At 45.3% G+C, this 12,924-nt stretch overlaps 1 protein-coding gene across 1 annotated transcript in view; it reads right to left on the bottom strand.

Moving 5' to 3' along the window:
* Positions 1-5,241: 5,241 nt before the first annotated feature.
* Positions 5,242-12,924, bottom strand: part of LOC105462814 (homeobox protein goosecoid) — a 22,740-nt gene continuing 15,057 nt past the window's right edge. Inside the window, exons 2-3 of the mRNA XM_011709663.1 lie at positions 10,205-10,433; positions 5,242-5,482 (exon numbers count right to left, since the gene is read on the bottom strand). Of these exons, the coding sequence (XP_011707965.1) occupies positions 5,242-5,482; positions 10,205-10,433 (470 nt within the window). The remainder of the gene's footprint in view (positions 5,483-10,204; positions 10,434-12,924) is intronic.

Below are 12,924 nucleotides of genomic sequence, written 5' to 3'. Positions count from 1 at the left end.
CGCGCCCTCGCGCGCGTGTCGTGTGTGCATACACGCGTACACTGCACGCACACACGCGGGCACACACGCGGCGTGCCCTGTGCGTGTAACGATATAGAGCGCGGATGTTGTTACATACTACGGTGCAGTACTCAGGAATGGCGATCAAACGGAACGATGTTATTAACACCGCTTCTATATTCTCTATGGACTCATCTTACAACGCCGCTCTCCTCCCCGTGAATTTCGTTGAAAATTTTATTCGCGTACCAACTTCCTCCTCCCCCTTCCCCTTCCCTCTCCGCCCCTCCCGCCCCGATCCGCCCCCCGCATCCGATATCGCACAAAGATCGACGTTGTTATTAACGGGTCTCTCAAGACAACGTTCCCACGTCGCGCGTACGCGTTCGGAATCAGATAGCCGGACAAAGCGGCTGATATTGCGTGCTCCCGGGAAATTAGCGGACGCAGCACGGACCTAATTAACCGCGATGCATGAATAATCCCGCGTGTAACGCGTTATCTTCAGGTATCAGTGGGTATACCGTGAGCGTCTTTGCGAGGAGAGGAACGTATGTATGTATGTACATACGTATAATACTCGCTTCAAGAAGAAACGGCGGCGCGATACGCCGAGGAGGAGGGACGGAAGAGAAGAGTTAATATCGGATTAGTTTTTAATTCGAGCCGCACACATCCCTTTCGTCCGCGCCTCGGTAGCCATGTGAAACGACGTGCTGTATACGCCTGCACACAGAAGGGGTGGCGTGTGCGTGCCGAGCGTGTGCATGAGCGTAGATTAATTTCCAGGGTGCGCGCCGATCCAGTCGGGGAGGGCAATGAGCAGTAAACGGCATCAATAATTTGCATAATTCCGCGTCGATTTGCGCGTGACTCGCGAGATTACACGGTAATCCGCGCGCCGGCACCTGGGACTTACAATTTTCTCGAAAAACGGTATTATTTACACGTTCCACTCCGTGACGGAACGACTGAATAACACTTCGTTAATGTAACGTAACGTCAAGTGATATTAAACGATGAAGACGTTTGAATTTCCTGTGCTGTCGCGGGTTAATTCCAGAACGAGAGAGAGAGAGGGGGAGAGGGCATATATTTTCAGACGCGACGATTTTCCGCAGAAAGGGGTAGAAATCGCTTCAAGTGCTTTTTCTATGTCACACTTTCTATCTGCGCAATTTTACGCGAGAAAAGGACGCTTCATGCATCATCTCATTATAACGCGTACATCAAATATAGTATAATACTTTCAAACTAAATTTTTTAAATTTTGGTTTTCCATTCGGCCGGTTTTTCCTTTTTTTTTTAGTTTGATATCCATGTTGCGGTCAACGACTCGTCGACTGCGTGGAGTTTCGGGTGTGGGACTCGATAGAGCTTTGGATGTCTTGATACTCAAGAGTTCTCGTAATTGGCCACCTCCTCTCTCGTCTCCGGCCCGCCGCCGACGCGGTGTCTATGTTAAAAACTAGAAATACCGCAGGAAAAGGTCTCCGCTAGAGACAAGATTACAGGGCGCCGATGACGCGCCACTCGGCCGCGCGGTGGTGTTGTACCTGTTCGGGATACCTGTCGAAAACGGTTCACTCACCAGATTTCTGGGCTAAACGGCGGAAACATTTGGGATACTTCCGTCAAGTATGCCCTTTTAGGAACACGTATGCATCGGTCTACATTTTCGAAAGTCGTTAGCTTCACTTAAGATAAAATAGATCCCCAGATAAAATGGATCACGATTAGTCACAGGCTATAATTTATCACAGGTCACAGATATAATTTAATTTCTGTGCTAATTCCTCGCTAATGCCGTCATTATACAAAGCAACGTAATGCTGTATTTCTCATAGAAAGAGATTAGAGTGTATATTATTAATAATGTTTTAAATAACAATATTCTGCATATAAAATCAGAGAGCAGCGTTTGAAAAGTTAATGTAATATCGTTTCGGTGTATTTCCGCAAGAAATATATCAAATCAACTAATAATATTTCTTGGCGCATTCGAAAATCGCGCATCACATAGATTCGTTGTGATCCGGACGGGGAGACGTGTGTCCTGCACTAAGTGTCCAGGACCTTCGTTCCCGCGGTGGTGGCGGGGTATTTGTCCCCAAATAATTGGGCGGGACGGCGCGCGGCGTCTCCTCTGCAATTATAGGCAGTAAACGCAGCCACATCCGGTACGCAGGGAGCTCTAGGTGAAGCGGGATAATTCCACGAGAAAAGACGCCGATTAAGGCGATCGGAGAAAAAAGGACTCGCGTCTTTGACGGACGTTGTTAGGGGAAGGAGGTGTGACAGAAAGGAAGAAAAAGGAAGGAATGGGAAAACTGGCTCGCCACGCTCGCCTGTTACGCGGATGCGAAGGATCAAAATATTTGCGATCGTGTGACAAGGTAGTCGTTTGGGCAGAAAAATAGCGGAAGCCAAGCTTCCAAAGAAGATGTAGGCATTACGCGGCGCACTGACACGGAGTAATGAGTCCTCGTTACGACAACCCGTTCCCGATGCTTTCCTCGTATTTCTTAAACGGCGCAATTTGCAAAGTATACCGATTTCATCGGAGGAAATGAAACGTTGCACCTCTCGTTCCGCGTATTTGCCGCAAAATGTACGCGTACGAATGACATTGTACAAAATAATGAGATGAATCGATTGATGCGAAGGAAAGCATGTAATTGCGTTTAACAAGAAGAGAACAGATCTCAGATGCATTTCTGCGTCTGTGTAGACGTCTGCGTATGTATAGGATCACATCAAACTTATTTTACTTATTATTCCATAAAAATATGAAGCTAAAGACGTCGGGAGGTGTGACGCTTTATGAGATTCCATTTTATTTTTCACATCGGAGTGATATTGTACAAAATAACGGGATAAATCAATTGAAAGAAAATGTATGATTGCGTTTAAAGAAAGAGCAATTGCACACTCCAGATACATTGCTGCATTTGCATAATAATAGCATCAAAACTCGTGCGTAAAAATTAAAGTAAAAACGTCGAAAAAAACATTTTACTACTGTATTCTATCCATTTTATGTGAGAATGTCTAAATTAAATATAAGACAGCTCGGAAACTTTTTTATTGATTTTTTTACGTTCTCATCTCATTTGAATATTCTCATGTGCAGAATGTGATTATAAAAAACTGATTTATACATGTACAAAATCGTACTTCTGTTTCTGTTAAAATATTTTGATAATTTTAAAATATTAAAAATTGTCATCGCAAATCAAATTTTTTAATCACAATATTAGTTTATTTGATTCAAATAATCTCTTCTTAATTTTTTTATAGCGCGAAAAGCAATAGAATTATTTTCTGTTGTTAAGATAAGTAAATTCAATATATTCTATATATTAGAAAAACCTTTTTCTATAACGATACAGGCTAATCCGTATGCTTTGAAATATAACAAGAAAGGCTCGCTTGCTGTATTCCATTAAATTATTAATCGAGAATTGAATTATTCTTTTAAATTTTTGTATAATTTTTAAGTTTGAGACGCAATTGTTTTTACGTCAAATGAAGTTCGTTACAATCAATGCGATGACGCTCGAGATACCTGTGTGTAAAAAGATCATTAAAATCTTTAATTATCCACAAATCAAAGAACGGATCGTGCTTGTTAAGTTAATGAAATTATTACCGACGTTGTTGCTAATTGTTCCTGTTGTAATCGGCGTGATTTCCCGTGCTCTTCCCACGCAACCCGTCGGCACAGTCGGATTCTCGGCAAAGGATGTATAGTTATGATACCCAGGAACGAGTTGTAGCAGTTAAATCATTTTTATATGCATTTCAATTGTTTTCTCGTATATACAACGTTACACGTACTTACATAACATCACATCGTTCGCTATAATAATAATTACCGAACTTAACTTAAAACATACCTAATTATTACGACGACGACGATCGTAGTGTACGGTATGTATGGTTTTTATTTTTTTTTTTAGCAGTATATATATATATATAATAATAGTATTCCGGGATATATATAATATAATCTTGATTGCATTCTGCCGCGTTGCAGCGCGCGCATGAAATAATATATACAGGACGTATCTAACAATCAAAGAGAACGTACGCCGTCGGTACGTTGGCACGACAGCGCTTCTGCGTATACAAGTATTTCATATATCGTACAATGTATAATGTCTAATTACAACTATGGCGTCTAGTATGTACACGGATATGTCACGTCAGCTGATTCCGTTAGGCCCGCATTCACATCTATATAACGATTCTTTCATTCGATGGAAAAAAGCATACACGAAAAATCGCCTACTCCAGCTCAATCGAATCATTCACTGCACGACGCGTCATAAACGGCATAAAAATTTAAAACTTACCGGGCCACTTCTTAACTGCGACTGCGTTAAATAAGGATGTGAATACGGATCCTGAGGATGCGCTGCGACTTCACTCGTGCGATCGATGATCTCTCTCGACGATGCATAACGCGGGTTCAAAACGTACGGCTTCTCTTTAGGAAGGATTGCGCCGCCCGGCACGAGGGCGACATTATCGAACGTCCGCGGTCCGCTTCAACGTGATATCTGGAAATAACGTTTCGGAGGGGCACTCATCTCCGCGACTCTATTTCGTCGGGTCGAGGCACGTACATGTCGATAATGTCGCGTCAATCGAGGCTAATTGCGCTTCGCGAGAAGGAACGGACGCTTTTAATGCGACCCGATTGTTCATACATGATAAATTCACGACGATTATCGCGCGCGCCTCGCGCGCGCGATCGTACCGCGCCGCCGCCACCGCCGGTTAACTGCATGCTCGAACCGTGACAATTATATGGCAAAATCTCGAGCCGTGGCTATAATACGTGATACAGCTCCGAGTTGTGTGATGTCATATATAAGGCAATGTACAATCGATTTCGCGGTGCTCTTTAGGACGTTCGTGTTTTGGTTGTTCGCCTGAATATCGTAAGGCAGAAGGAAGGCGATGCTAATAGCCTACGATCCATAGGTATCCCCTATAAAAAGGAAAAAAAAGAGAAGAAAAAATCTCTGCTGTTGTTATATCTCACGATTGATCGACGAATGAGTGTTCCCTCGTTCGCTGTTTATCGTAAAGCAAATTACGAAAAAAAGAGAGAGAGAGAAGAAACAAGATGTAGATCCGGCTGCGGATTCCTGACTCTAGACGCAAGGAGGGACGCGAGGAGGATGAGAGGACGATTCACTTGACGAGAGTCTCTCGAATCGTCGTCGCGCTTCAGCAAATCGGTTCGGCCAAGGGCTGCGGCGGGCCGTAAGGGGAGGCCCACTGGCCGACCGGATGGGTCAGCGCCGTCGTCGATGCCTGCTGTCTGTCTAGACTGGACACCGGGGCGCCGCCCGGATGCCCGGACACCGACGTCGGGTACGCCACCTTGCCGAGAGCCTCGGCTTGCAGGGACAGCATCAGTCGATTCGCGGCTTGCCTCTCGGCCTCTCTCTCCTCCGCCGTTTGCCTCCTGCAACAGAATCGAGCGGCGTTGTTCTGGATCAATCATTTGCCTGTGACTAGAACTCCTATATGCGACAGTGTGATCTTAAAAAAATCATTTCGCAGAAAATCGCACGAGCGTGCTTTTTCTCGTATTCCCCTCCCCCTTCCTCTCACCCCCGCGTCAATTAAAGACGTTTGACATGTCGTCGGCTCTCAAATCGCGTTTTCCATAGCGCACGTTTATACGAGGGTGCAGCTCGTCGAGGAAACTTCCTGGCTCTTGACATGATAATCTATACATATATATAGTTAAATCGACTATCGCAGCACTATAACCGAAGTTCTCAACTGCGCGCCGCCGCGCCGTGCGCCATCAGGATCGCGGTATAGGAACGGTTTGTCCGGGCGCGGGAGAACGGAAAGCAAACTCGGGGAGGTAAACGAGGCAGGGTGAAGGACGGCGAAAATAGAGTGGCGGTCGTTGGGCGGAAAACAGAAGACGGATGTAATAAAGCTAATTCGATTCGTCACTATATAGCGGAGCGGCGAACTCCACCTTGCGCCGCATGGGGTGGCCCGCGCGCGCGATGTCTGTTTTCTAGCGTTAAGTCTATTAGGGCGCCGCAAAATGGCCGACTCGTTTGGTAAGGTCGATAGAGTTTGCGCGCAATACGACCGCCCAGCGTGGCGAATAGCGAACCCACGTTGCCTTTAGGTACGTCATCGTTCGTTAAAATCGTATTTCTGAATATCGCGTCCGTTAAAGGTACTACTTTTTTTTTCTTAATCGCCGAAAGTTTCTATTCCCGGGATCAGTCGAGGCACGGTTTCCGACGGTCGCGGGTTTCTCATCAACCCGTGTGCTTCCGTGACAGGATGAATCGGGAACCCGGCGGTGCGGTATATTATATATATATATATATATAAGAGCCGGTTGAGTTTGATCCCAATGTTTTCCTGCGTCGTGATCGTTATAATTTCCTAAAACTGGTTCCTACTGGCGTAATGCTCGTGGACCTTCTAAAGACCGGTGGCGCGGGCGCTCGTGTCCTCCTCACGAATTATGCCGCGTTCCGGCCTATCGCGGCGCAGGTACTATCTCGTTGAGACCTCTTTTTGCTCGCCTTTTTGGCCCGCGAGTTGAGCAACGCGGCTCAACAACTTCCTGTAATTTTCTTCACCCGATACACCCGAGTAAACGAGCTACCCGGTGCCGCCGACGGTTTCGACGGCTTGCCTTCGAAATTTATTTTCCGATTCCCTCGACCCACTTCAACTTTGTAATTCCCGTTGTTTATCCGTCAGATTGATCTTCTTAACGAGCGACTGCTAAGCGAAAAAAAAAACGGAATCGCTTTATCTTAAACGAGTTCGCGTAAAAACGGCCGCTTGCACAAATTCAAAATGAGTTGAAAGATGTGTGAGTGATTTCTAGAAAAAAATTTAATATGGAAACTTTATTCATATATATATATTGTTGTGTATTATTGCATTTGCGACGCAAACAAATCGCAGTTTGAACAAATAAGTCTCGAATTAAATTACGTCGCGAATCGTTCATCGCACGTTACCGCGAAATGGCGGGACGGGGACGAAGTAGAAAAGCAAGATTTAACACGCTGTCACTTTTATTAGCTTTTATTAGGGCAATTGATTCTCTCGCTCGTCCGCGCCCGTCTCCGGAATCCATTGCGGCTACGCCATTGCTGCAGTGACAGGTGCACCTACGCTGCTGCAAGTAATTAACGCGGTTAGCGATTAATAATTGACGGCGCCGTGCCGATTACATTTTGCAGCCCCCGACGCAGCCTCGCCCTATTCGCTGCGGCCGGCATAACCGTGTTCTCTCGCAACCTGGGACACATTACTCTTATCTTTATACTTCGGCGCACGCTCAGAGCAACCAACGCGCAACGCGCTTCGTACACTCGAATAAAGTACACCCTCGCGATTCTTTCTCTCTAATTAATCCGTTGCATATACGTAGTTTTTTTTATCTTTATTTATTACGTTTCATCATGTTTCACAGCTGGCTGTTGCAGATTGCGTCGTGTCTTTCATCTATATAATATTATTTTTATACGTATCGGTTTTCGAGCAAGCTGCAGTCCCATAAAACATTCAATAACATCAACATGAGTAAACATATTAGTCCTAACAAGCTAATAGAATTGGAGTCATCGATGAAACTCTAATCGCATCGAATCGCGACACATAATACGTGCCGATTGATTCCTTTTGCGCTACCTGCTACATTACGCGCGCGATATATCGCGCCGAGTCTGCGAATCGTGTTTGAACGGTTACCGGCCTGGTCCTACACCGTAACTGATGAATGTTTAACGAGGTGAATCGGTGGGGTCGGTCGGACCCGGCGGAGATCGAAACGATTCAGCCAACGGATTCGAGCGTTTGACAGTTTAAAAGCCAAGAAGCTCTCGGCGGAGAGGTGTAGAGGGCTGAAAGAGGTGACGGGGGCGCGCGGAGGATTGCCAGTCAAAGCGAGAAGGCGACCGACGGGTGGCGAGGGAGGGGGGAGGGGGTGTGACAGAGAGAGAGAGAGAGAGAGAGAACGCCCGATGTGCGCGATGTGGGAGAGAAGAGACTACATTATGTACGGGACAGGGCTAAGCTGTTAGGTATCTGAATTATTGAGACCGAGTTATCTCATCTCTGCCTACAGTCATCTCGTTACTTTAAACGCAGCTGCACGCTGGACCGTACCGCACCGCGTCACGTCGAGGCTTACGTCGTAGCGTTATTATGCGTACCCTCCACGAAGACGTGTATCCCCCCCCCCTCCCTCTCGAAATTCCTGCGATTTTTATCGTCAGACACTTTTAACCCTTTGCGCGCTCCAAACTATTTCTCGCAAATGAAGGAAGTATTTCTTCAATTTCATTTAATCGGTTGGCACGAAGAACTTTTATTATTTGGAAATTTATAGTTTATATTTTGCCGATTATATTTTTTAGATTGAAAAATTACGCAATGAGCTATCCTAATGTATTATATCGATATAGGCCTACAAAAAGATTAAACTTGAATATCGCTGTGAACAACAGAGCTACGTAAAATGTAAGATCTTCGAACAAAGAGAGGGAACAAGGAATAAAGAAATTTCGAAAGGACTTCCCCAAATCTCCCCTTCCCTTCTACTTTCCCTCCCCATGATTACCGTAACGGCGGCGTAGAGAAAAAGTCGAAGTGGAAAAGTCTGTCGTGCGCGCGCGGTGATGCGTTATTGATCGCGCGCATGATTACCCTGTCGTGCGTGCGTCTTTAATTAAAAATGATGTACTTGTCACTCCGGCGTGAAGTTAACTCGTCGTAACATTCTAGACAAATGTACCTGTCACGGCGATAACATTTCCGAGCGTACCGAGACAGATAATGCGTGTCGTCGGATTCCAAATTGAATTTCTTCTCTCTCCTCTCGCGATGACGAAAAAACTTTTCGGTCGCCTCCCGCATATGTGTATACTGACACGTGTAAGTCCTGAAAGTTTCCCCTGATCCGGGGGAATGCAGATCAAATCAAAACGCGTGGTTCATGTTTCAATGTCAGTTATGTGCAAACGTTATAAGAAATGTTTCTTAAGAATAGGAAAAAAACGACGAATTTAGCAAATTCACTTCTATTGCAATCCGTAATACATATTTCAATAGATAAGTAAAAAAAAACATTTATAAATGTGTAATTATAAATGATACCTAAAAGTGGATCAGAGAAAATTGGATAATATAGTTGTAACTAACAATAAACCTGCAAGACTTACAATTAGACAAAATTATCGCCAAAATAGAAAATTAGAAATGTTCATATTTAAGCCCAATGTCGTTTTAAGCTATACGCTGCGATGATACCGTTGTAAATAGCGTTCGTTAAAATTAAAAGAATTTCTGAGTCTCGATCCTTTTTGAGAAGAGATTGGGGCGAAATAAATCTTTTTCGCGGTGATCGCAACATTAAAAATTAAGCTTGTGTCGAAATTGTCGACTTCAATCTTTAATAATTGCCGAGTTTAATCTTTAATAAATCGTTTCGCTAACACAAAGTAAATACAGAAAATAGAATTCGAAGGCTAAACAGAGTCTTGGAAAGATCTATATAACGATTGTGGCTTCTTTCGAGAAACTATCGCTCGAACCCTCCGAAAGCTTCTCCGCAAGTTTACCGCTTTATCACGGCGTTTCGTAGAACGATCCAAGGACTCCACGCAGCACGACAACGATTTTAGAAATCCTGAGATGAAGAAAGGAGGAGGAGGCAGGGGGAGAATCGGTCGAAGAGAGAGACACGGGAACGGGGATGCGGCAAGTATATTGTATACGAGACTTCTCTCGAGAATGTCGCCAGGGCCTCGTCTCGCCGCCGAGACGCCCCCGGTATCGGGGACCCGCGCTACGAACGAGCCCGGTTTTATCTAAATGACGTGTTTTCGTCCTTCCTTATCTTGAAGAGACTCCAATACATTTGACTGCCAATGCGTTTACAGATATAGGCGTCAGGCCGCGACTAACCCGCTATTAACATTCCGAGAGCGCAATTCACGACTCGTATTTTCTCTCAAAAAAATTCATTCGCCACGCGGTAACAAAATGCGCCTCGACAAAAATCGTCATTATAGTAAAAGTAAGTCAAACGGAAAGCCGATAAACTCGATGAGGAAGGAATTCTGACTCGCGCGCGGTTTATTCGGCAATCGCAGCCGTCGCAACCGGCGGAAATATCGCGAGAGCTCACCTCCATTTCGTCCGCCTGTTTTGGAACCAGGTCTTCACCTGCGCGTCCGTCATCTTTAGCGACTTCGCCAGCGCCGCCCGCTCGGCGGAGGCCAGGTATTTCTGTTTGTGAAAGCGTTTTTCCAGCTCCGCGATTTGCAGCCTGGTGAAGCTCGTTCTCGGTTTCTTCCTCTTCGGTGGCGTCCGGTTCTGATAGGGATGACCGATCCGCCTCGGAAATGGTCCGGCCACTATGTCAAGAAAAAAAAGGAGCATTGATAAGCGATGTTTCGGACATTGCTGGCGACATTCTGTCGCTATTACATCAGCGCGTATCCCTTACGGTATTCTCGGTAGGTGGCGGGCACTTAAATTTGAAAAGGCTATCGATATCTTTAAGAAAATCGTAGCTGAAGGACCATGTATAATGACGGGACAATCCACGTAAAAGAATTTACTTAACATGCATAACAAATTGTCATAATACAATGGAGAGTCACCATTTGTTATTCATCTACATCTGAATCACACGTAATAACAATGATATTATCTACAGCTCGATAGAAAGAAGTTTTCGAGAGATCTGGGCGATATCGTAATTTATATTCGTTCAACATATCACGCTCCGTCTCTCTCGCTCGATATATCGGTTCGTTCCGCCCTTCTATTATGCCCGATAGGCAGCTGTCGGAGTCATTAAGCGCTTATCTCACTTGTAGTAATAGCGCGCGAGTAACGAGAAACTAACGCTAAATGCCCCCCGTGCATGCCGTGTATTTGCATACATAATGAGAGAGTACACGACATTACCAATTTCACGAGAGACCAATAAAGGAGCGGAGAATCGGCCGCCTAGATACCGGCGACCTGTGTGCACCGAGATATCGCAAAAACGAATCGCCGCCCTCGACTTCTGCGACGGTCCCGCTAATGGATTGGAACGCGCGCGGTCGCCGCGGAGGAAAAAATCCGAATACCGAGGTGAATTTAGCGTTTATACTTCGGCGATTATTCCCGCGATTGTCTCCCCCCTCCCTCCCTCCTTTGTAGAAAGGAGTTTTCATTCAAGCTATTTACCGAATTAATTAGGGGATTATAAAAACAAAATGTAATCTCGCGAACATAACACGAATGAAAAATCGTTCGCGGATTACAAAATATCGTATCTTTTGCCCGCGACAGGCCTACATTTATTTTTGCAATACCAACAGAATCAAACATACTTATTTCGATGCAATCCCCGTGGCGAGGGATAGCTAGATAACCAGCGTACGATATAACGGTTTACATTTCCAACTTTGATTTACTGCTAAATAACACGAGTAATGCGCTCCAGAGACCCTCTCATTACTACCCTCGCATGAGCTCGATCGAAGGATCGCGTGCCTTTAAGTGATATTTATACAAATACACACAAATATAAGTGTCGGGCTATATTTTATGGAGGCGCATTTTTCCGACGTGAAAGTAGCACCGTGGAACAGCATGAAAGAATCTGTCAAATTTTTATCGAGATACAAAATGAACTCCGCGCGCGCGTGGGGTATCTCCTCTTCGTCTCATCGACTGTCGCTCGGATCCCTCTTCCGCACCAATTTGCTGGAAACCGGAGGAATCATCGTTAAAGGGTAAAAAGGCCATCGAGCGAGCATTATCCCATTATGCACCCCCTTTCTCCCCACCCCTTCCCCGTTTTACGCCCGTCCTTTATCGCCGCTCCTCGTCCAGAAATACATCCCATCGCACCGGTATAATCGCGAGCGATCCAAATAATAATCTCATTACGCCGTTCATTTGCGATTCCTTATCGATCTGTAAACGTCAAACTGTGTATCAGGCGAACCGCAATATCTTGCGCCTATAAAGCAATTAACTCTGTCTATATATAAATGATAAGATCTTTAACAGTTCTTAAATAGAGAGATCGAATTATATGGCGAATGTGGGAGAACAAAATACACGGAAAGAATTCTGAGCTGATTAAAGATTCATTAGCAGCGGCGATTAATCCCTCGATTCCTCGTGATTTACGAGGAATGCATGATTTATATGCCGCGCGGATTAATCAACGATCGGTGCAATTATATATAGAGCACGCATTAACGCGCGGTATAACATAGACGCGCGACGTAATGATTGCAATTTATATATACGATTTCAGATCGCAGATCGGATACTCGCGATTGATTTCTCACAACTCTGTTACCTCGCGCTGTCGTTGACAGGCAACGTCCGATGGCGATGTACGTAATTATGGCGATGCGGCGCGAGCACCGTGAAAGGACAAAAAGGACCGTTCTTGCGCCGTATCGCGCTCGATTCCCATTTCGGTTCTTCCCCGCGACCGATCCGCGTAATACGCGCGGAGCTTCGGCTTTACATTGGCCGCTCACATTCTTATTCCGCGCGCGCGCGCGCGCGCGACGCGAAAGGCTTTCTTGCGTCATCGCTTGCGCTTATTAGGACGATAATCGCGTAGTGGCTATTATACTTCGTTCTATTATCGCGGCATACTGCGTGCCGACATGATTTCTTTCTCTCTCTCTCTCTCCCCTCTCTCGTAATTCACTCGTAATTACCTTCCTTCGCGGAATTGTCGGATATAAGTAAGGATCCGGACTCGCAAAGCTCCGACAGAACTCTTATGGAGCGGACGAGATGATGGAAACGTTTCCACACGTGACGCGTTGGTGGCATAAATAGATACCTATATCTATACCATTGTATTTTTGTAAAAAAAAA

This window comes from Wasmannia auropunctata, unplaced genomic scaffold (assembly GCF_000956235.1).
Source record: "Wasmannia auropunctata unplaced genomic scaffold, wasmannia.A_1.0 LD336095.1, whole genome shotgun sequence".
In the NCBI taxonomy this organism is placed as follows: Eukaryota; Metazoa; Arthropoda; class Insecta; order Hymenoptera; family Formicidae; genus Wasmannia; species Wasmannia auropunctata.
This window is presented reverse-complemented; position numbering and strand designations above follow the sequence as displayed.